This window comes from Ovis canadensis, chromosome 7, assembly GCF_042477335.2.
Source record: "Ovis canadensis isolate MfBH-ARS-UI-01 breed Bighorn chromosome 7, ARS-UI_OviCan_v2, whole genome shotgun sequence".
In the NCBI taxonomy this organism is placed as follows: Eukaryota; Metazoa; Chordata; class Mammalia; order Artiodactyla; family Bovidae; genus Ovis; species Ovis canadensis.
Window position 1 is genome coordinate 70,761,823 of NC_091251.1, and position 25,580 is coordinate 70,787,402.

At 38.9% G+C, this 25,580-nt stretch overlaps 1 protein-coding gene across 6 annotated transcripts in view; it reads left to right on the plus strand.

Moving 5' to 3' along the window:
• Positions 1–25,580, plus strand: part of ATP8B4 (ATPase phospholipid transporting 8B4 (putative)) — a 293,676-nt gene that overhangs the window by 216,291 nt on the left and 51,805 nt on the right. For all 6 annotated transcript variants that reach the window (XM_069596531.1, XM_069596528.1, XM_069596532.1 and 3 more), the window contains 5 exons: positions 6,034–6,149; positions 9,464–9,628; positions 10,604–10,715; positions 15,442–15,547; positions 24,774–24,921. In XM_069596531.1, coding sequence (XP_069452632.1) covers positions 6,034–6,149; positions 9,464–9,628; positions 10,604–10,715; positions 15,442–15,547; positions 24,774–24,921 — 647 coding nt within the window. The remainder of the gene's footprint in view (positions 1–6,033; positions 6,150–9,463; positions 9,629–10,603; positions 10,716–15,441; positions 15,548–24,773; positions 24,922–25,580) is intronic.

The window sequence follows — 25,580 nt, forward strand, 5'->3', positions numbered from 1 at the left end:
AGTAGAACTTTTGGTGTCTTACTACTGGAAACTAGCCCTGGCAAATTGCTCTCAGCAGGTAAAAACCAAACATCATCTGAGGGTGTTTATTTTTATTTTTCTGACAGCAAGCTGTAGGCAGTCATTGTCAGTGTTACTAATGAGCACATATGCTGCTCTGGGTGTTGGCCTGATGTTGTATCAGCAGGGATTATCTTCTATTTACAGCTTCAGGGAAGTGTTATTGATGTTGGGTTGGCCCAGAACTGGCTTCTCTTTGCTCTGAGGGTGTTGACAAAACCTAAGATTGCTACACAGGGAAGCTTTTGGCTTTTCCCCAGCATCAGTCACTATTACAGGGAAATCACAGCCTAACCACAAATGTCACATGTTTGCCTTAATGGATCCCATATGAAGAAAGGTAGTGTTCCACCGCAGAATGCATGGAGGCTTGGGGCTTTATGTTTGTTCTGTTTTTTAATCAGTTCTGTTTGTTTTTTAATCAGGAGGAATTTGAAAGAGAGACTCCACTAGGGTAGACAAGTCTATGTTTGATAATAAGACAAAAAAAAAACACAACAGTGTCAGACTCATGATTGTCACGGGTTTGGTGGGGAAAACACCCCAACACGAAGTCTCAGACATTTGTTGCTGTCTTCTCCTCCTCCTAGGACTTCTTCTCCTTCTTCAGGCCTGTTTTAGACAATCATTCATTGAATCATGAATGTATAGTTTCAGTACCAGTGGTACTTTCATTCTGGGGCAAGAGCCCTGATTTATTCAGTGGTTTTTATTTATTCTAAATAAAAATAGATTTCTGTAAGTAATTGTCAGAAGGTATAAAAGATACAATATTTTAGCCACCTGATACAAAGAACTGACTCATTGGAAAAAGATCCTGATGCTGGGAAAGATTGAAGGCAGGAAGAGAAGGGAACGACAGAGGATGAGATGGTTGGATGGCATCACCAGCTCGATGGACATGAGTCTGAACAAATTCTGGGAGTTGGTGATGGACAGGGAAGGCTGGCGTGCTGCAGTCCTTGGGGTCACGAAGAGTTGGGCACGACTGAGCAACTGAACTGAACTGAAAAAATATGCCTCATAGATAAGTATATGGGTGCAGTCGTGCGAAGTTGTTTCAGTTGTGTCCGAATCTCTGCGACCCAAAGGAGATGTCAGGCTCCTCTGTCCATTGGATTCTCTAGGCATGAATACTGGAGTGGGTTGCCATGACCTCCTCCAGTGGATCTTTCCAACCCAGAGATCAAACCTGCCTCTCTTAGGTCACCTGCATTGTCAGGCAGGTTCTTGCCCACTAGCACCATCTAGGAAACCTTGAGAAGTGTATAGCTCTGATTATATAGTTTGGGAAATATGTAAATAGTTATTTACATGTTTACTAATTATGTAAATAAAAACAGATAAAATTCAAGGATAGTTATTAATAGGGCCAAGTGGCAGATAATTATTAAAGAAGAATAAATTACAGTAGCTCCTTGTAAAGCCCTTGCAAGATCTTTACGTAAAGGTTTCTCAACTCTAAACCTTTTAAGGATTATCAAAGTACAAATCACACTGAGATGTGACAGGCATTTCTAACCCAACTGAAATATGGCATGTAGAATTATTCATCAACCTTCATGGTATTACTGTTGTATTTACTCATACAACAGAAACCTGGAACCATTTCTGAATTTCTTCTTTTCTTTATATCACAAAGGCATAGCTACTGCTTATAACATTTTGCATAATTATAATTTAACTCCATCAAGCAAATATTTATTAAGTACCTACCATGTTCTAGGAACTTGAAGCTGAAGTAGAATATGAAACTGAAAACTACTTTGTGGTTGCATCCAGGAGAAGATGGTGAAGCAGGGTAGGAAATAGGCTAAAAGGGGGCAGATCTAGATGATTCCTGTTTTTGCCACATAAAGGAATCACATATTCATTGGAAGGACTGATGCTGAAGCTCCAGTACTTTGGCCACCTGATGTGAAGAGCTGACTCGTTAGAAAAGACCATGATGCTGGGAAAGATTGAAGGCAGGAGGAGAAGGGGATGACAGAGGATGAGATGGTTGGATAGCATCACCAACTCAATGGACATGGGTTTGAGCAAACTCCAGGAGATAGGGAAGGACAGGGAAGCCTGGCACGCTGCAGTCTATGGGGTCGCAAAGAGTCAGACACAACTGAGTGACTGAACAACAGTAAAGGAGTCCAGACTTGATCTAGGCGCAAAAGGAAGCAATTACAGGATTCTACACAATAGTGTGAAGATGATTCACACTGCATATGATGGCTGTGTTATAGAAGAGTTTGGAGGGAAACATGACTGGGATGAATAAAACCAGTTGATAATCTAGGAAAGAGAGGTGGCGGCAGAGACCTCTTGGTTTCAATTGGATATGGGTAGTGAAGGGGGAGGAGATTTTGAGTGATGGCCAGATGACTGCTTTGGGAGACTGAGTGGATGGTGAAGCTGATATTTAAAACTGGAGACACACACACACACACACACACACACACACACGGAGACATAGGAGGAATAATTAGTTATTGGTGATAGATAATGTATCCAGTTTCAGTTTAATGTGCTCAGGCACATTTAAGAGGAGATGTCCAGTTGGTAGTTAGATGTCCAGGCAGAAGGGAGCACTGGAAATGGATTTAGGCAGGAGATGCACATTTAGAGCAACCATCCTATAGCTGAAGCCAGGAAAAGAGTCTGACAGCCCAAGGAGCATGTGAAGGATGGGATGAGAAGTCAATTTGGGGTAAATCTCTGAAGAACACCAGTATTTAAAGGACAGGCAGTGGGAACATATTCTATAATTAAAAATCTGTGACCTTTGTCCAGGCTCTGTTTATTTGTTATCTCAATCACTTAAAACTGCTATTTTATTTTTAATTTATTTTAAAAAGCTAACTTCTGAAAGGACAGATTTTATTAGCCTAAAGATTTCCTAGCAGAACTGACTAGAAGCCTTGAATGAAAAGGGATATAAAACTAGCTGAGCTGCTAAAAGAAATGTTCAGTGAGTAAAATTAAGCAGGATTCCATGAAATTGGACTATGCAAACTCAAATTTAAAGGAGTTAATGATGGATTAAGAGGAGGCATAGGATATGGAAAAGCTTTACTAAATCAGGAAATTGTAGAGCTGGAATGGCGTTAGAAGTTAGGTTGTTTAAATATCTCTTTTTCAGAATAGAAATTGAGATGGTGAGACAAAGAGATGGTAAGGAATTTGCACAATTCATAATCAGTTTGTGATTTCCCTTGACCAGGGATTCTCAATGAGTGATCTGGGGAACCCTAGGAAAACCTGAAAGATTTTCAGAGGATTCATAAGGACAAAAGTATTTTTATAACAATGCTAATGTTATTTATCTTTCAGTTTTTTTCTCATGAGTATGTCACAGAGGTTTACAAAAGCCACATGACATGTGATATCACAGCAGATTGAATATAGAAAGCAGATTTGAGAATACAACCATCTTCTATTAAACCAGACATTAAAGAGATCTATAATCATATAGAACATTTGCCACTCCCCAAACTATTTTGTTTTGGAAAAAGTGTCATTTATGTAAATATGTAATGTTTATTGTTATTTATATAATAATTATATTTTGATTAATATCATTAGTGTCATAAGACTATTGATATACTAAAATTGTCAGTTTTAATTTCTAATGTGGTAAATATTGATAGATAGGACCTACCTATAGTCCCCATGACGTTTTAAGAGTGTAAATGGGTTCTGAGACCATAAAGTTTGAGAATCAATATCCTACCTTGGACTTAACAGTCATAGAGAAGTTTTACTAGCAAGTGGAGGATATATACACTTTGACTTTATAGCTCTGGTAACAGAAGGAAGAAAATGTGGGAGAAATTAAATTGGATTGCTGTATAAGAAAAGAAAGAGAAAGCCTTTCCTAGGAGTAAATGTTTTCCTTCCACTTGATTGAATAGGTATAAATTGCACTTTTTTCTCTTTCATTTTCCCCACTGTGGACATTAGAGCCGAGTACAAGAAAAATTGCAAGTTCTAGAAACTATGAAAGTTGACCATGGGTCTTAGAAGAGAAGACAACCCATAGATAAATCCCAATACAAAAAAGTTTCCAGGATGCATTAGGTTTATTCAAGCTAGCAGGAAATTGGATTAGATCAAGTGTTGACTAAGGGTCATTAAAAATTAGAAGAAACAACCTCAGTGTTCATCAGCAAATGAATGAGTAAAGAGCATGTGGTATACATATACAATGGAATACTGCTCAGCCATAAAAAAGAATTAAATCTTGTCATTTGCAACAACATAGGTGCACTTGGAGGACATTATGCTAAATGAAATGTTAGACACAAAAAGACAAGCACTGTATAATATCTTTCACATGTGGAATCTAAAAAATACAACAAATTAGTGGCTACAACTAAAAAGCAGATTCACAGATATAGAGAATAAACTAGTGGTTCCCAGTGGGGAGAGGAAAGGGAGCAGGGGAATTTTAAGGATAGGGCATTAAGAGATACAAACTATTATGCATAATATAACCCACTAGGATATATTATACAGCACAGGGAACATAGCCAATATTGTAGAATAACTTCTACAATATTGTGAATAACTTCTGAGCTTCCCCCCTGGCTTAGTGGTAAAGAATCTATGTGCAATACAGGAGCTACAGGAGATACAGGTTTGATTCCTGGGTGGGGAAGATCCCCTGGAGGAGGGCAACCCACTGCAGTATTCTTGTCTGGAGAATCTCATGGACAGGGGAGTCTGGTGGGCTACAGTTCATGGGGTCACAAAGAGTTAGCCAGGACTGAAGTGACTTAGCATGAGTAACTATAAATGGAGTGTAGCCTTTAAAAATGGAGAATCTCTATATTGTACACCTGTAACTTATATAATATTGTACATCAACTATATTTCAATAAAAAAAAAGGTTATGGGGAAAAGTAATTTATTGTACTGTGGTATTATTTTATTCCTTTAAGTCAAGCTCTGAACTTCATATCCTCTTAAACTAATAGTAGTCAATATTTATGTCCATCTGTTATGAGGCACTCTATTTTTAGAGATAAGGTACAACTGAGTGGAAAGCATATAATAATCTTAGACTCGATGAAGCTTGTGAGGGTCACTGTTCAAACCATGAAGCTGTGACATGAGCAGTTGTCCTAAATTGTGTCAGTCCTTTAGAAGCAGTAGGGGAGAAATACATTTCTATATTATTCATCTGTTTAATAAATAATTAGGTGCCTGGTATGTGCCAAGATGTAAAACCAAGCCTACAAATATAGGTCAAGTATTCTGTGGCTTAAAGAAAGATTTGTCTGACAGCAACATGTGTGCCACCCAGGGCAGGAGTTGAGGATTGTAAATGAGGGATTGGAGCCTCGTCAAAGCTATCATTCCCAAACCTGGGGGGAGCAGGTTAAAACACAGCCCTACTAATACAGACTTTTAGTGGGAAGAAGATAGAAACTTCAATTTTGAAAGGCCCCTGAGAAGTCTGCTTGTAGCTAGAATTATGACCCAAGAGTAAAAGCTTTCCTAAGGAGTAAAGGTAGTGAAGATATATATCAGCAAAGGCTGAGAAAAATGCATAAACCCTGACTTTGAATGACTCGAATTCCATATGGTGATCATTTGGCATAATGCTGGTAGCTGATTCCTACAGTCAGTCTTGAATTTCACATCAGGAGACAGGCAAACAAAGCTCTCAGTTCTGCTCAATGCAGAAGGCTTAAATTTAAAGGTATCAGCTCTTCAGAAATAGTAAGCAAGGAAAATAGGAAGGTTGTATGCATCAGAACAAAAATACTTGTTCCTGTAGATGGAATATTTCTAAATTAACAAAACAGGAGTAAAGTCAGGTGACTTAGGTAATGACCTTTTAACCAAAGGCACTGAGTATTTTATGACTGCCTAAGGCATGATGCTCATTTCCAAATTGCCTGGCTGGAGGCCAAGGAGAGTCTAATTTTGATGGATTTCATTGATTATTATCTACTTTCCCAACTTTTTTTTCAGTTCGAAACCCGGAAGGACAGATAAAGCTTTATTCCAAAGGAGCAGATACTATTCTGTTTGAAAGACTTCATCCATCCAATGAAGACCTTCTGACTTTGACTTCAGACCATCTCAGTGTAAGTGCCCCTATGGTAAAGTTAGCACGGAGGCCCTTTGGCAGCTTCCTGTGGTTAGGTCTTCTTTTTAAAATATCAGCTAAGTGATCTGATTTCTGAAATAGAAAGTGTGTGGAGAATGGCTCCACAGGAAACTGTGCCAGTGAACGTTGAGAAACTGGCACATGGACCCACTCCCTGCCTTGCTGAGCATCAGGTCAGTCTCTCCAAGGTGGATGAACCCACAGCTGATGAGAAATAGCCGCTGAGTATGGGCTCCTGAACTCTGGTCAGGAGATGACTCAGCACACCAAGGGAAACCTGCTCTGACTTCCTTACAGTTGGGGGCTGTTCCACCTGGGTGACTGGACTGGTTTTAGTGAAGAGGAACTGGAGAATTGCTTTCCCTTGGGTTCTGATGTGTCTGGTATTAACGGAATCTCTTACGGTTACTCCCCTCCACCCAGGGGATAGTTTAGGGCCATGTTTATATGGTGAGAGGAAAATAATCTTTGTAGCCGACTTTCTCCTTTAAGGGTCTTTTTATCCGGGTCATATATCATGATGAATCACTAATGTCCCTTGGGTTGAAGTTAGCAAATGCATACAGCCTGAGACTATGCGAAGTTTCTTTCCAGAAGCTTCCTAAAGGGAGCAGGGATGCTCTTTGGCATACATTTTTCTTTTTGCAAAAGAGTAAGAGTCTAAGAATAAATATGAATGTTATCTGATTAAAAACCCTGAGATTTCAAGGGTCATTCTAACATTTGTTTGAGGTTCTGTCAAACTCAAACCCAATATGAAATTTAAGGGCAACTGCTCAGAACTCTTATTTCCTCTTTGGTTTCTCTCCTTTAAAAAGCAATTGAGAGTTCATTTTCTTTGCCAAGCCCTATATTTAATATTAAAAAATACCCTGAATCTTTAAAAAACAAACAAATAAAAACCTCTGCCTGACTTTAAGTTTAAAGAATGATGGTTTGGTAATATTGGTTACAAACATAGCTATTGTTTTTGTCTTCCCAATAGAGCATTCTTGATTTTCTTTTAATCTCTTCCAGAAGGCCATCATGGTCCTTTAAAAAAAATTTTTTTTTTTTTTTATGAAAACAGCATTGGAATCATAAGCATTTGATTTTGCCATTGCTCAAACACCAAGGTCCTGGATTTTCATACTAAAGTATGGGAAACCTAATTTGATCTTTCTACATTTCTATGAGTATCAATTTGACTTGCTTTTGCTTCTTTCACTTTATTCATTTTGACTTCTAAATTCTGAGGTTTAAAATTTTTATTTATTGATTTTTGAATGATTTAATGATAGGAAATGATCTTGCTAATCCTAAATGTTCAACTTGTTTCATGCACTAATTAAATAACTTAAATCATCTGTCCCCTTTTGTAGTGTCATCTTAGAGTTGATTCACTGCTGTGCAGAACAAAGAAAAGCACTGGTAATGCCCAGGGGCATTGCAAGTTAAAGTCAAAGAAGTGTTTGTTGGAATTAAGAGGACAAAAGATCATTATAAGGCAGTAACTAGATTTTCAGATCATTCGGGGACCCAGTGGTGATTTTGGAAAGGAGGGCTTATACAGTGTGATTGCAATATCCAAAGTGCTACCAACTGCCTATGAGATAAGTTTGGATAATTTTTCTCATGTTCTCTCTGGGCTAAACCACATCACCACAGTGGGCACTGATTTTCCATTTACCTAATTAGGGTGTGTCAAAGTTTAATTTGTGTCTGATTGCCAACCTGTGTCTGTTCCATAAGCCAGAATATAACAGAGAAGACATGCTTCGTGGCAATGCCCAAAGGAGCAGAAATGGCTATAAAAATGCTTCCAGTAAAGAAGCCCATAAAGTGGCCACTAGAGGCCTGTGCAAAGTGGGAGGTTTTTAGCATTTATCCAAGCATTCAACATATGTTTCTAGCTATTGTGACTGTCTGAAACACTTAGCAACTACCAGTCTCCTATGTTTAGTGAATTATTTGCATATTAAAAGGATATAGCACCCGAGGTATTATTTCAGACTCTCAGTTGACTGAGACACTAAAGAAGGAGTATCATCCTTGGATAAAATTGACCTGTTATTAAATACTATCTGTATAGAAGATAGTTTATTAAAAAATGATTTTTAAAAAGTAACTGGGCTTGATGATCTCTTTAACATTTCAAACAATTTTATTTTAAAAATTAGACTTTGCTACAGCAAAAAAGTTTTAGGATGAAAAGTAAAAGCTTCAACTTCTAATGGATTTGAGCAAACTCTGGGAGATAGTAGAGGACAGAGGAGCCTGGAATGCTGCAGTCCACAGGGTCATAGAGTTGGACACAACTTAATGACTGAGCAACAACCACCACCACTTCTAGTACTAGTTCCCAGAAGTGAAAATTTGTATTAACTTTCCTGCCTTTCTCACTTTTCCTCTAGAGTTATTATTATAATGTTAATTAATATCCTTGAATTTCTATTGCATAACATTTATTTACTCATCTTTATTGATTAGATTTACTTTATTATTGTAAATCTTCAAACATGAACACAAGTAGGAGGGAGTTAGTTTTAGACATCACTATATTATTAGGGAGAAAGCATGGATGGAGGAGCTGGTAGCCCACAGTCCATGGGGTCACAAAGAGTCAGACACGACTGAGCGACTTCACTTTCACTTTTCACTTTCATGCATTGGAGAAGGAAATGGCAACCCACTCCAGTGTTCTTGCCTGGAGAATCCCAGGGACGGCAGAGCCTGGTAGGCTGCCGTCTATGGGGTCTCACAGAATTGGACACGACTGAAGCGATTTAGCAGCAGCAGCAGCAGCATGACTTTGGTGAGATGTCATGTTGCAGCCCCTTGTGAGAACCCCCTTCCTTTGATTTGAGAGCCATGGCTCCTCTGAAGGTCATTTTTTTCTTCCCTGAAAAGCTAGGGCCATGGCCCATAAAACAGGCTGAGTCCCTCTCATCACTAGCAGTACTTCCTTCAGGCAGAATATAGGTTAGAAACCAACATGTTGCTTTGAACGGTTACTTGAAGTCACGCGCACCATTGATCACCTCTCAAAGGGGACCCTTTAATGGGTGTTTCAGCAGTCTTAAGGGGGAATGCTAGGTCCTTTGAATGTTTCAATCCCATTGGAATAAAATACAAAATAAAAATATCATCTCCCATTTCCAAGGGGACTAAAAAGTTGGAGTCAAAAGGACTAAGTTGTGCTCTTGGGCTAAAATGAATTTGAGTGCATAACTTCTTACTCATTACTTTTGTTGTTTTATTGTTGCGATTATTGTTTTGGGATGGTTCCAAGGTCTCTGTCTGCCCTGGCAGGAATTTGCAGGAGAAGGCCTTCGAACCTTGGCCATCGCATACAGAGATCTGGATGACAAGTACTTCAGAGAGTGGCATAAGATGCTTGAAGATGCAAATACCACCACAGATGAGAGGGATGAACGGATAGCAGGGCTGTATGAAGAAATTGAAAGGGATTTGATGGTATGCATTTAGAAGCATGATGGTTTGTGTTTACACAAGGGATAGTATGTGTTTAGAGATCTAGCAAGGGAATAATCCACTGGCTAAATCATCTTGCACACAGCAGATGTTACTCTTTCAAACTTTGAATCATGCTTTATATGTTGGCTTTGAGCTTGTCATATGTGGCCATGGCCAGAGGATTATTTCAATTAGCAGTAGCTTATGCCATTGGAAGTCCCCCAAGATTAGAAGATAGTAGACTCCCTATTCTTTGTCAGCCTCTGGTATGTCATGTTTTATTTGATGTTGTAATTTTTTCTTCCTCCATACTGTATGACCCACCTTTTTTAGAACAGGGAAACTTGCTGTGAAGAGTGGGGATCCAGCTGTGAACCAACCTAGACCCATGATAGGCTGATGACATCTGTACTGTCCAGAGCATGATTTATTCTAGAAACCACTCTTCCCTAGGGCCCCAGTGGCTAGACTGTTTAGCTGTTGTGACGTACTAGGGATCACACCTTGATCATCTTTGGATGAAATATTGCATAAGAAACTTCACTTTTTAGTTCATGACATCTGATGGTTTGTTCATTGAAGAGAATGGTTCTGCTTTTTATTTTGAGGTCCTGACTCTGAGATGAGGCCTTTCCTTTGATATACGGGGCAGGGGGGAGTCTTGAGGCTCTACAAGCCCAAATGGCTTCTGATCATTTATGCTAATGTTTTATCTGAGCATATCATATCCCTCATGTAAATTCTAACTTCCAGGACCTCTGCACTAATTGGTATGCCCACCAGTTGCCTGGATTAGGGAACCTTCTGGGGGTTTCCCCAGCCCACTTCTGTACTTAAAGGATGCTTGCTATATCAACACATCCTAATTGCCATCTTTATATGCTTTGACCTCTAAACTCTGTGATTAAAAGCCATAGATGTTATAGGTGTTATATGTATGCATTAACATAAGGCATTCTCTATTTTTCATTAAAGCTACTAGGTGCCACTGCTGTAGAAGACAAGTTACAAGATGGTGTGATTGAAACAGTTACAAGCTTATCACTAGCCAATATTAAGATCTGGGTCCTAACAGGAGACAAACAAGGTAATTTGATGATGATGTTTTGAAAAGAGGATTATCATTTTTGTGGTGAAATTTTAATGAACCAGGAAGCTTAATTAATAAGACATTTGCCCAATACTACACTTAGGAAAGTCTTTGAAATACAAAGATGAAAGCAAATATATAACAAGAATTTACTATCAAACTAACCAAAATTATTGCCAAATTCAGACTGAAATTGAAGAAAGTGGAAAAAACCACTAGATCATTCAGGTATGACCTAAATCAAATCCCTTATGATTATACAGTGGAAGTGAAAAATAGATTTAAGGGACTAGATCTGATAGATAGAGTGCCTGATGAACTATGGATGGAGGTTTGTGACATTGTACAGGATACAGGTATCAAGATCATCCCCAAGAAAAAAAATGCAAAAAAGCAAAATCGCTGTCTGAGGAGGCCTTACAAATAGCTGTAAAAAGAAGGGAAGCAAAAAGCAAAGGAGAAAAGAAAAGATATACCCATTTGATTGCAGAGTTCCAAAGAATAGCAAGGAGAGATAAGAAAGCCTTCTTCAGCGATCAGTGTAAAGAAATAGAGGAAAAGAACAGAATGGGAAAGACTAGAGATCTCTTCAAGAAAATAAGAGATACCAAGGGAATATTTCATGTAAAGATGAGCTCTATAAAGGACAGAAATAGCAGGGACCTAACAGAAGTAGAAGATATTAAGAAGAGGTGGCAAGAATACACAGAAGAACTGTACAAAAAAGATCTTTATTACCCAGATAATCACGATGGTGTGATTACTCACCTAGAGCCAGACATCCAGGAATGTGAAGTCTAGTGGGCCTTAGGAAGTGTCACTATGAACAAAGCTAGTGGAGGTGATGAAATTCCAGTAGAGCTATTTCAAATCCTGAAAGATGATGCTGTGAAAGTGCTTCAGTCAATATACCAGCAAGTTTGGAAGACTCAGCAGTGGCCATAGGACTGGAAAAGGTCAGTTTTCATTCCAATCTCAAAGAAAGGCAATGCCAGAGAATGCTCAAACTACCGCACAATTGCACTCATCTTACACGCTAGTAAAGTAATGCTCAAAATTCTCCAAGCCAGGCTCCAACAGTACATAAACCATGAACTTACAGATATCCAAGCTGGATTTAGAAAAGGCAGAGGAACCAGAGATCAAATTGCCAACATCTGCTGGATCATGGAAAAAGCACGAGAGTTCCAGAAAAACATCTACTTCTGCTTCATTGACTATTCCAAAGCCTTTGACTGTGTGGATCACAATAAACTGTGGAAAATTCTGAAAGAGATGGGAATACCAGACCACCTGACCTGCCTCTTGAGAAACCTGTATGCAGGTTAGGAAGCAACAGTTAGAACTGGACGTGGAACAACAGACTGGTTCCAAATAGAAAAAGGAGTACACTCAGGCTGTATACTGTCACCCTCCTTATTTAACTTATATGCAGAGTACATCATGAGAAATGCTGGGCTGGAGGAAGAACAAGCTGGAATCAAGATTGCTGGGAGAAATATCAATAACCTCAGATATGCAGATGACACCCCCCTTATGGCAGAAAGCAAAGAAGAACTAAAGAGCCTCTTGATGAAAGTGAAAGAGAAGAATGAAGAAGTTGGCTTAAAGTTCACAAACTAAGATCATGGCATCTGGTCCCATCACATCATGGCAAATAGAAGGGGAAACAGTGTAAACAGTGGCTGACTTTATTTTTCTGGGCTCCAAATCACTGCAGATGGTGATTGCAGCCATAAAATTAAAAGACGCATACCTCTTGGAAGGAAAGTTATGACCCACCTAGACAGCATATTCAAAAGGAGAGAGATTACTTTGCCAACAAAGGTCTGTCTAGTCAAGAATATGGTTTTCCCAGTGGTCATGTATGGATATGAGAGTTGGACTATAAAGACAGTTGAGTGCCAAAGAATTGATGATTTTGAACTGTTGTGTTGGAGAAGACTCTTGAGAGTCCCTTGGACTGTAAGGAGATCCAACCAGTCCATCCTCAAGGAGATCAGTCTTGGCTGTTCATTGGAAGGACTGATGTTGAACCTGAAACCCCAATACTTTGGCCACCTGATGTGAAGAGCTGACTCATTTGAAAAGACCTTGATGCTGGGAAAGATTGAGAGCAGGAGGAGAAGGGGACAACAGAGGATGAGATGGTTGGATGGCATCACCGATTCAATAGACATGGGTTTGTGTGGACTCCGGGAGTTGGTGATGGACAGGGAGGCCTGGCGTGCTGTGGTTCATGGGGTCGCAAAGAGTTAGACACTACTGAGTGACTGAACTGGACTGAACCAAATATCTTCTGTAGTACACCCTGGAGTCAGTTGAGTTTCAGTTCAAATACATCTTAAAAATAATAGTTATAGGCAGCAATGGTGTTAAAATGTTTAACTGTTGGTTTGTATGTGCACTGATCCCGGTTTAGATCACAGAGTGGCAGAGCTCTGGAGCAGGACATTGGAGACTTCAGCATTACTTCTTTAGTTTCTTCTTGGTAGGGAGGTTTGGGAATCTTCGAGGAGGGGTAGGCTTTGGAGAGACTCAAGAAAGCCGCTTTTTATCAACTGGTATGAAAATATTTTGGTGTTTTAACAGCCACCACGACTATAAGTGTAACCTGGCTGAATTCCAAGATTGCCCATACAGTTGGACACTAAGAGCTGACCCACTTTCAGGCATAACAAAACTCCAAGTCATCAGAGAAAGAGTCATTAGGTTCAGAATATCATGATTCCTAGGAAAGAAAAGGGGATCAATACAGTTTGGGTCTATTGCTAGCAGTAATGTTTAAAACAAACATGATTTTCTGCTTGGCCATCAGTAGACCAGAAATATTCAGTTAACTGGCATACATGTTTTTAAGATTCTATTTACCTGTTAGTTACTTTTTAGAACATTGGAGGATTTGCAGACCTGATAAATCAGTTCTCTATACGTTTACTCAAATCACTGACTACAAAATGTAAAACACAGAGAGTCTAGCTCTGTGCTGAGTTGTTAGAGACTTCACTTGATCAGTGTGTACAGCCATTCAATTAGTTATGAATACTCATAAGTTTACTATTTAGCTTTAATTTCTGTGGTTTCTACAAACGATATGCTGAAGTTTTATCAGTTGTCTTCCTTGACTTAGGACAAATCTAATGACTCCATAGAATTCACGAGTCTAACAACTCAATAAAATTAAAATTGAATGATTGTATTGAAGATGGAAGGGGTACTTACCTATCCTAGGCTCTACTTATACAAAATTAGAAGTAGGATTGGTTAATATCATGTAATATCATGTTATCTTGTAGCATCAGTCCTGGTTTGTTTTTGAGGTGATATTCAAATTCCAGATTTCTATTCACTTAATGGAAATATGGCAATGTTGCATGTGGGAGAATTAAAAAAACTTAAAATCATTATTGTTTGCTGTTCAACTGAACATTTTGGGAGTTTTCAATTTGTCTATTATATCAGATTGCATAATAGCTTAGTGTTTCAGCTCTGCAAAGACAGTATTCAAGACTTCTGGTAAAATTTTATACAAGTAAAATGTATACAATTTACTATATCACAAGTTCTTGGGATCTTTTCATGAGTACTCCTTTTGGAAATCACGGATGGCTAACAAACACATGAAAAGATGCTCAACATCACTCATTATTAGAGAAATGCAAATCAAAACCACAATAAGGTACCACTTCACACCAGTCAGAATGGCTGCGATCCAAAAATCTGCAAGCAATAAATGCTGGAGAGGGTGTGCAGAAAAGGGAACCCTCCTACACTGTTGGTGGGAATGCAAACTAGTACAGCCACTATGGAGAACAGTGTGGAGATTCCTTAAAAAATTGCAAATAGAACTACCCTGTGACCCAGCAATCCCACTGCTGGGCATACACACCGAGGAAACCAGAATTGAAAGAGACACATGTACCCCAATGTTCATCGCAGCACTGTTTATAATAGCCAGGACATGGAAACAACCTAGATGTCCATCAGCAGATGAATGGATAAGAAAGCGGTGGTACATATACACAATGGAGTATTACTCAGCCGTTAAAAAGAATTCATTTGAATCAGTTCTGATGAGATGGGTGAAACTGGAGCCAATTATACAGAGTGAAGTAAGCCAGAAAGAAAAACACCAATACAGTATACTAACACATATATATGGAATTTAGGAAGATGGCAATGACAACCCTGTATGCAAGACAAGAAAAAAGACACAGATGTGTATAACGGACTTTTGGACTCAGAGGGAGAGGGAGAGGGTGGGATGATTTGGGAGAATGGGAATTCTAACATGTATACTATCATGTAAGAATTGAATCGCCAGTCCATGTCTGACGTAGGGTGCAGCATGCTTGGGGCTGGTGCATGGGGATGACCCAGAGAGATGTTGTGGGGAGGGAGGTGGGAGGGGGGGGTCATGTTTGGGAATGCATGTAAAAATAAAAATAGAAAAAAAAAAGCAAAAAGAAAAAAAAAAGTTGTTTTAAAAACTAGATGATAATGTTGAGGATTCATAGATGTTGGTATTTTTTTGTGGATTTAGCAAATTTTTAAATTTCTTCCTCGATCTCTTGTATTTATTTTATTACCAATCATACTCTCTCTGAAGTTAAGGAGACCTATAGGCCTTAAGGAAATATGGAAAGGCCTCAAAACTCTTATGAAAAAGATACTTATCTTATTAAGTAATGTTCTAACTGAAGTGGGCTTTCTTTTGTATCAGAAACTGCCATTAATATTGGCTATGCCTGCAACATGCTGACTGATGACATGAATGATGTGTTCATCATCGCAGGAAACACAGCTACAGAGGTCAGAGAAGAACTCAGGTGAGTGTTAAAGGAAAGAGGAAAGGAGGAGAGGGAAGGAGGGGAAAGGAAAATCTGAGAGTTGAGAAAGAGTCTGCCTAATATTTCCCCAGAACTTTAGAAAGTGCTTTCTTATAACTAGTTTTGCTTTCTCTAAACTCAGTCCATTTGGGGTCTGACCAAATGGCTTAGAGGCAAATCGCTTGCCACTTGCTCTAGTCCTGAAGGGGCTAACACAGCCCATTCAACACAGCTCACTCAACACAACAGTGGGGCACCATAAGCTTCCTTACTGTGTGTGTCTCCATCATTTAACCTTAATACTTGTAGATCAAATCTCCCAACATTTTTACACTGTCTTACTCACTGTAGAAAATGTCTGTATCATGCTCATTAGAAGCTATGGCTGGAGACCGCATATGTATTTGACAAGTAAAAGCTGGAAAATCTAATTATTACTGATATAATTTTATCATTATTATTTCTATAAGTTTAATGATAGACTCTCTAGACTATTGGGGAAATTAATAATTTATTTAATAATTGTTCAATCACTAAGTCCTGTCCAACCCTTTGCGACCCCATGGACTGTAGCATGCCAGGCTTCGCTCTCCTTCACTATCCTGGAGTTTCCTCAAACTCATGTTCATCAAGTTGGTGATGCCATCCAACCATCTCATCCTCTTTTGCTGCCTTTCCTCCTGCCCTCAATCTTTCCCAGCATCAGGATCTTTTCCAATAAGTTGACTCTTTGCATCAGATGGCTCAGGACTGAGCTTCAGCATCAGTCCTTCCATTGAATAATTAGGGTTGATTTCCTTTAGAATTGACTGGTTTGATCTTCTTGCAATCCAGGGGACTTTCATGAGTCTTCTTCAGCAACACAGTTTGAAAGAGTCAGTTCTTTGGTGCTCAGCCTTCTTTATGGTCCATCTCTCACATCCATACATGACTACTGGAAAAATCATAGCTTTGACTATATGGATGAAAGTAAAAGAGAAAAGTGAAAAAGTTGGCTTAAAACTCAACATTCAGAAAACTAAGATCGTGGCATCTGATCCTATCACTTCATGGCAAATAGATGGAGAAACAATGGAAACAGTGACAGACTTTATTTTCTTTGGCTCCAAAATCACTGCAGATGGTGACTGTAGCCGTGAAATTTAAAGATGCTTGCTCCTTGGGAGAAAAGCTATGACCAACCTAGGGAGCATATTAAACAGCAGAGACATTACTTTACCAGTGAAGGTCCGTCTAGTTAAAGCTCTCATTTTTCTAATGTCATACATGGATGTGAGAGTTGGACTATAAAGAAAGCTGAGTGCCAAAGAATGGATGCTTTTGAATTGTGGTGTTAGAGAAGACTCTTGAGAGTCCCTTGGACTGCCAAGAGATCAAACCAGTCAATCTTAAAGGAAATCAGTCCTGACTATTCACTGGAAGGACTGATGCTAAAGTTGAAACTCCAATACTTTGGCCACCTGATGCAGAGAACTGACTTATTGGAAAAGACCCTGATGCTGGGAAAGATTGAAGGCTGGAGGAGAAGGGGATGACAGAGGATGAGATGGTTGGATGGCATCACTGACTCAATGGATATGAATTTGAGTAGGCTCCAGGAGTTGGTGATGGGTGGGGAAGACTGGTGTGCTGCAGTCCATGGGTTCACAAAGAGTCGGACACTACTGAATGACTGAACTTGAGATAGTGCCTTGGACACTGTAGTAAGCAGTAGGCATGTGTTCTCTCATTTCATTCACAAAGCAACCCAGTGAAAGACATTATCATTATCCTTATTTTGCAGTTAGCAAATTGAGACACACATAGGGAAAATAATGTGCTCAAAGTTTTACAACTAGTCAGTGGTTCAGGTGGGGCTGAATCTAGGCAGCATGGCCCCAGAGCCTGTGCACCCATTCACTAGCCACATTTCTCTGAAAACACCATGGGTGTACTCTTACTCTCTTTAAATAATTAATATAAAAAATGCAGTTGTTGAAGCATCTGGTTGCTTCCCTTGAGGTCAGATACCGGGTTGGCAACTACAGTAGAATGGATTTCAGGTAGACACAGCCAGCGTAAGGGGAAAAGTACAGAATCTATGCTAAGTGATTTTTGATATACTATTCAACCTCTCTGTTTGTTTTCCTCATTTGTAAAGTGAGAAAATATGCAAATACAAACCCTATAAATGATTTTATTTGAGGGATTAATATAAGGGCTTAAAGCTTTATGACCATTCATTGAACATCCTTCTTGTCTTCCTTCCTGTCTTTCCACTTCCTCCCTTCCTCCTGCCCTCTTTCCTTAGCCATTGTTCCCAGTCTTTGAAGCAACAAGGATTAATTTTTAAAAAATATTTTTCCAATAAACTTTGGAGTCTATTATTAAGATCATATAAATAATAATGATAAAATTATATCAGTAACAATTAGGTTTTCTAATTTTTATTTGGCAAAGACACAAGTAATCTTCAGTTACAGCTTCTAATCAGTGTGATATAGCAGGTTGATATACCTCTTCTATACCAGGTTGATATAAAGTAGCTGAAAGTAAAACAAAACTTTAAAGAATTAGACAATCTTTGCATTCTCATCATAGAAAAACTACCCTTTTAATTAGCCTTCTTAAGATACTGAAAACAATATGGTGACCCCCATTACACATTTTATGAATCCTCTTCCTCTGTTGATTACATTGGATAACAGTATTGCAGATTGATGGAATAGCATACACAAAGGCATACAGATGAGAAAGACACCATGTTATATTTCAGGAACCATGTGTCAAGTTGTAGTTAGAGTATAGTACAGAGTTATGGGTGGGGACAATTTTTCAGAGATAAAAGTGGTGATAGACTGAGTGATAAGCAAAAGTGAACATACTTTATCTTGAAGGTATTGGATGGATATGGAGGACTTCTAAGCAGAAGAGAGACAAATCCAGTTTTACACTTAGAAATAACACTCGCGTGACCGGATAGATGAAGTATGTTTGAGGAAAATGAATGGTATGGAGGAATGGTAGGAAGCTGTTGGAATACTCAAGTTTGGGAATGTTGAGGGTTAAACTAAGGCAGTAAGAGGTTGTAAGAATGAGGAAGGAAAGAATGGAATGAAATTGACAGCTGTTCTGGAGGTATAAAGGATAGGACTCAGAATTTGATTTGATGTGAAGGAAGAAGAAGGAGGCTCTGTCATTTCTAGCTTGTCTGACTTCACAGCCTGGAGTATACTGAGCTGGGCAAGAACAGAAACTCATAAAATTTTCTAAAACTAGATTCGAACCCCTTTTCTGCCTGATGACAGAACAATTAAATTAGGCACTGTGGGTAAATTTAGTTCACGGCTAGGCCGTGCTATTGTTTTACTGTCACTGAGGCTCAGCATTTACCCCACTGGCATTGGCACTTCCCACTTCCTTTTCCCTGTGGGCTGACTTCCACATCCTCCTGGGGAAACATGGGTGTTCAGGGGTTCTTCCTCACTTCTCTGTGTCTGAGAAGTGCTTTCACATGGTGTTGAGTGTTCCTGAAATCCCTTTCTTCTGCTCCCCTTCATGTCACCATGCTTCAGTGACTACTGTTGCACACTGAGATTCCCAAAAGCTGCCCACTCCCAGTCCAGAGTGGGAGCAGCACCTAGGCTTCTTTAGTGACCAATTCATGAGCATCTAATCTCTTCAGTCTCTCTCCTTTTCGCTAGGTAGGAAACAAAGAAAAGGAGTCTTTTTTTTTCAGTCTATTGCTTAGGGCAACATTTTATGCTCTGATTCCTTTAAGGATTAATTTTTTGACACTTGAAGAAACTCTTCTCTTCCGTTTCAAAAAGCCCAATTACTAGAATTCCAGATTCCTGGAACTCAGGATGGCAACTCTGCTTTGAGTTTCAAGAGTCTATTTTCGTACTCAAAAGACAAGATATTGACTCTTGTTTTCTCTGTGTTTGGCTCTGTCACATCCTCCTGAGGCAAGGTATGTTTCTGAGTAAACAGAGAGGGTTGTCTGTGGTAGCAGCGGTGATTACAGAAGGGGTGGGGAACCAAAATTAATAACTCAAGATTTTATCCAGGTGCGTGTGGTTGACTAAGTGGGTGACATAACTGTAGTGATGTGGAAGGAATGTGAAGAAATATGAATTCTTATATACTGTCAGGAGAATAAGTTGGTAGAAACATTCTAGAGGGTGAACTAGCAATATATTTCAAAATTATATATGTGTACAGTTTTGACCCAGTGGTTTTTACCTCTAGGAATTGCCCTTAAGAAAACAAATGGACAAGCGTATGTATGTTTGAATGTGCATGCATGTGTTTTTGTCTGCATACGTACATAGATATTGTGGCATCAATTATTATAATAGAAAATTGGAAATTGTTCAAACACCCAGCCACCGGGATTTTGTTAATTTGTATGATATAGATGCAATGAGATCCCATACAGTCTTAAAAGTAATTATGTGTTTTTTGACATTGGAAGATGTCCATGATAAGTGAAAAGTGAGATTATGAAATATCATGCATAACATCCATTTTTCTAAAAAGGCATATGTGTGTATATAAGTATGTATGTATGTGTATAAAACACTATATACATCTATATCCATACTTACCCTACTCCCTCCTCATGTGGTTCTCTCTGGATGACAGAATTATGGGTCATGTTTGCTTTCTTATTTCTGGCACTTTGTGTTAATGAAGTTGTGATACTGGGAGGGATTGGGGGCAGGAGGAGATGGGGACGACAGAGGATGAGATGGCTGGATGGCATCACTGACTCGATGGACGTGAGTCTGAGTGAACTCCGGGAGTTGGTGATGGACAGGGAAGCCTGGTGTGCTGCGATTCATGGGGTCTCAAAGAGTCGGACACGACTGAGTGACTGAACTGAACTGAATAGTGTTCATACAGTAAGCCAAAAGATTATCTGAGAAGAACAATATATTCAGAGGAGAAAAATATTTTCCATCTAGACTAAGTATTTCAGGACTCTTGAGGTCACTTTTCTTAACTTGATGGAAAATAATGTTTATTTCAACAAAGATTTGGAGATTACCCCATTCTTAGAGTCTAAGACAGACAGGCAGTACATAGTAGAAAATTCTGCATGAGAAGATTCAATATAAGACAGAGAGGTAGTACATAGTAGAAAATTCTGCATGAGAAGATTCAATATATTTATATATGCATTTCCTTATATTAGGGGGGAAAAGAACATCCAAGAAAAGTTATTACTGGAGGTGCTCTCTACAATCCTATACTTGGCTTCTTATATCTAACCCAGGGTTTTAGGGATGAAATATTGAAATTATAAATTTACACCACTCAGTTTTCTTCTGTTACATGTTTCAGTTCAGTGGGAGTTCAAGCAAAAATATTTTTAAAAATGTATCAGAAGTACAGGATCTAAGTCAGAGGTTCCCAGCCTCCAGGCCATGAACTGCTATTTCCTGTCAAATCAGTGGCAGCATTAGATTAGAAGTAAAGTAAACTGCACAATAAATGTAATACACTTGAATCATCCTGAAACCATCCCTCCCCCAATTCCCAGTCTGTGGAAAAATTATCTTCCATGAAATCAGTCCCTGGTACCAGAAAGTTTGGGGACCGCTGATCTAAGTGATGGTAGCTCTTGAGGGAAAATGACCTACAACGCTCATATTTAAACCCATCAGATGTGTTTCAATTATTTCATAAACTGTGATGTATTTTCATGCATATCGTGAAGATGTTTGCTTCAAATTTAATGTCACATAAACTTTTCAAATTTAATGTCATGAAAATGTTTAAGCACATTGAGTCTTGGGTTAAGTTTGCTGCCATAGCTGCTTTAGTATTAAGGGTCTGTCCAGATATCTACAATTAAACCCTGTTAAGGTTTCTTTGAAGATTACTGCACTGATTACATTTCACTGATAACATATGTCTTCTGCCCAGAGAAAAGCAGACTGAGAATTTAAGTTTGCTTGGGCCTACAAGCAAACCAAATCCATGTTTCATTTTTGTTGCACTGATCACATATTTTATTAGAAAAATTAACTGAACCATGAAGAGACTCTACTGCTTCTGATTAGTATTCCAGTGATATACCTAGGAACTGATGTTTCCTCTTTAATCAATGACATGCATATTGCATTTTTTTAATATACCTATTTGGTGGAAAGTTATTGTTTGAATGAGGAGGGGTCATAAAAGCAAATGGTTGTGTGATCTCGGCTGTACAAGGCATTAGTGGCTGGGGGTTTGGTGAAAGTGAACATCATGTCTATAAATTCAAACAGATTCTTTTTAAACATTACGCAGGCCAAACAAAATGCCCCTTGTTCCTAATTCCCAATTTCTAGTCACCCTGACAAAGTGTTTTAGTATGTTTAGTTTCTATCGTAAATTGTAAAATTTTAGAGCACTTAATACTGGAGACCTCCTAGTACAGCCTGGTAGAGCTGCCCAGGTGTTCGTAATGGTATCAACCAGTGTGATTGACTGGTACCATTCACCTAGATTTTAATAAAGATACTGGTTCAGGGGTTGAGTATCTTACAGGTCAAACAGTTAATAAGGGATGAAACTGGGGCTTGATGTCAAAATTTCATGTACTTTCTCCTTAGTTGGCAAGATAATGTCCCTTAGCTCCTGCTCTAGCACTGTGTCTTTGTCCCAGCCTGGAGGCAGCCTGTGGCTAACTATGTGTAAGCTTTTTGATGTGGCAGATAGAGGACTAGAAATTTGAAGACCTGGGTTCTCCCATGGGTCTGTGACTGGCTAATCAAGTGGCTAGAGGTCAGCTAACTCAGCTGTGGGCATATGACACGTCAGAGGCGGACCTTGGGCCTGAAGCCAGATCTCCAGGTTTCAAGTCCAGTGCTCATGTCAAAGTCAAAATTGTATTTTTCTAAACACAATATCGTAGTTTCAATCCATTTTCTAAGAGGTCCTTTTAATGTTTGAATACAGAGTGCCTTAAGAAGCCTGACAAAACGACTCTTTTTCCTGCTCTCTCTTTACTTTATGGATTGCATGTAAACCAACATGGGCCTAACTGTGCTTTGCTCTGTTTGTGGTGAGGTTTCAGTGGTTGGTGTGGGGCTGTGAATGCCAACCAAGGTCGTTCTCAGACATTAATGCATTTCTGTATGCCAGCATTGTAACAGACTGCCCTTCATTACAGAGCTTGGAAAAAACAGGCACTCTTTTTGTTTTAGCGTTTGTAACTTGTATTCTGTGTTAAAGCATTGTGTGTTCATTGTATAGTTCATATTCTTTGAAGGGAGTTATGTGTCACTTTCCCCCTCCTAATAAATTGCTTTGTGAGAACTAGCTGGTGTTTGAAGAGCTGAGTTCTAGGAAGAAAAAGAAATGACAGCTATAGAGCATGGGCAAATGGAGGCTCTGCAGGGGGAGTGCAGTGGGAATTTAAGCAGGGCCAGAAACACTGTCTGTCCCTTTTCTGCCTGGAAAAGGGATCATGTGAGATGTTAGGAAGACAGTTTAGGGGAAAAAAAATCCTAAGTAAATAGAATTTCAGCCAATACTTTCATGAACTTCACCCTTCTTTGGAATGTTTTCATTCTCTGGGGAGAAAACAAGAGTTTGAGTCATTAATACAGCAAGTGAGAACTTTACTAAAAAGGAGACCTCAGGAGATGTTGGCCCTTTGGTGCTTTCTGAGGACCTAATTCATGAGCTCTGCAAACCTGTCAGAGAAATATGTTCGTTTCAGAGCAACTTGTCTCTCTTGCTTTCTTCATTACCTGGGACTGTAAATTTTCATGATGGTGAGGAGGATTCCCTTACATACTTATCTGATGCAAAAGTCCTGTATCTCCCACTTAAAGCAATGATTTTTCATGTCTACTCCTCCCTCCCTCTGCCCACCCTAACTCCCTAAATTTCACACATAGCGCTCTGACTTGATTAATCTTTTTCATTCATTCTGCCAGCAGAAGGAGATGTTGAGCTAGAAGGTGTGTGTGTTTCAATTTAACCTGTAAACAATTAGTGGTACATTTTCAAATAATTAGAAAGCTGAGGGCTAAAATGGTTGTTTTTATAATGTGAACATTCTCTTCCTTCAGAGGAGCCACAGCAAAAAAACAAAAACAAACAAAAAGACACAACCATTTAAGTACATTTTTTTTTTAACATAGGATGAGTCTTTGGAGGATCATTTCATTTCACTCTAAGACAAAATACCTATTTTCTGGCCTCTCACTCCCCATTCTGCCCTGGGTGCTCATTTTGTACATGCATGTTGTGGCCCAAAGTGTTTTGTCTGGCTTTGCCACTCATCTTTGGGAGCACCTACTGTGTGGTTCCCTGGTTGTGACTGAAATGTCTAGCAGTCATGTCAGCTCACCCTATGTTACTTCAAAGCCTGTTATCCAAGGGATTCAGAGAGGAAATTTTCCTCCCTTTAAAGGCATTGTCTTTCTATTTTGAAGGAAAGAATAAAATGCCACTTCTAAGGAAGAGTATCAAGTCACCATACATTCTTCCTCTTAAACAGCAGCGATGGATGTGTGCAGGATTATTCTAGTGCTGATGAGATCTAGGGCACTGGAGGGAGTTTCCATTTGGAACTGCCCTCTATACTTTGGTGTCTGTAGCTCCTTTCTCAGAAGACTTACCCTATTGTTGGAGCTAATGAATACAATTTTCACTTAAAATATACCATTGTATTATAATGACTATGCCAATTCAGTAAATGCCATTATTTGTTTTTATTGTCAAATTTCTAAAAGATGTGTTTCTCAGAAGGCTGCTGTTTTAAGTGGGATTGTATTACATTGCTCTACAAGTTGATTAATTCATGTACAGAATTTCCCAGAATTCCTAGAAGATTTTATCAGTTGTCTTCAGTCTTTCCCTTTCCATTATTTAACAGTATCATGTGCCAGATAAGTCATTCTTAAGTCCATGAAGCTCAGGTAACCTTATATATCAAATTTATCAAGAGCGCCTGGTTCCAACCCAGCCCACGATGATGATTTAGCTTTAAGGTAATTTAAAACGTTCAAGATGATTCTGTTTCCCTTGTGTTTACCCTCCTACTTCCTGGAATTTGCAAATTTGCTATGGTATCCCCCATCACAACAAATCATCCAGCTAGCTCACTGAAACTGAATCTCATGCAAGCAGTCTTTCTGAATAGTGACGAAATGAATTTACCTCTAGGCTAGCCTCTCCTTAGAGTGAATAGGTATGCTCCGTATACATTGTTATGATTTGCCTTCCTCCATTCTCCTTTAAGGAAAGCAAAGGAAAATTTGTTTGGACGAAACAGAAGTTTTTCCAATGGACATGTAGTTTTTGAAAAAAAGCAGTCGCTGGAGCTGGACTCAGTTGTAGAAGAAACCGTAACAGGGGATTATGCCTTAATCATAAATGGCCACAGTTTGGTGAGTTCGCTTAAGGCTTTTGTTATTTCTTTTTCTCCACCCCAATAATGAGTTCTTTTCTGCTGTCATAATGAAATCTTCTTTTGTGTATTCAAAACAAATGACACTGCTAGAAACAGGGCGTACACAATTATTTCCTGTTTGCAAAGGAAAGGGAAACTTCTAATATATATTTCATACATTATTGCTTGAACCATCACAGTGAAGGTGAGGATCTGAAGAAATGCTGAATTCAGAGAATATCAATCTTGTCTTAATGACTGTAGACTGTTCAGCAGTATTGTTTAAATGCTCTTCTCAGGGAGAGTATCACAGTTCCTGTTGTTTAATTAAAATAATGCAACTGGATGGATGTACTGCAATTATTGCTCTTCCTAACGTTTGTGATTTGCAGAGCACAACCTGACCTTCATATAATTACCACACCAAATTACTCCCATTAAGATACCTCTAGTGGTTTTTCTAAATAGCAGCATTTTAGAGCAATGCCAAACAATTTGCTTTGATTAGGAAATCTGGTTCTTGTCGTAATAGAATAAACTTCCATTGTGCTTTTAATGTAGTTCAGGTTCCAAATCTTGAACGAATATCAAAATGCTCTTCTGAGTTTCTAACTTAGAAAACAAAAGCTCTGATTGTACTTCAGTGAAATGATCTTT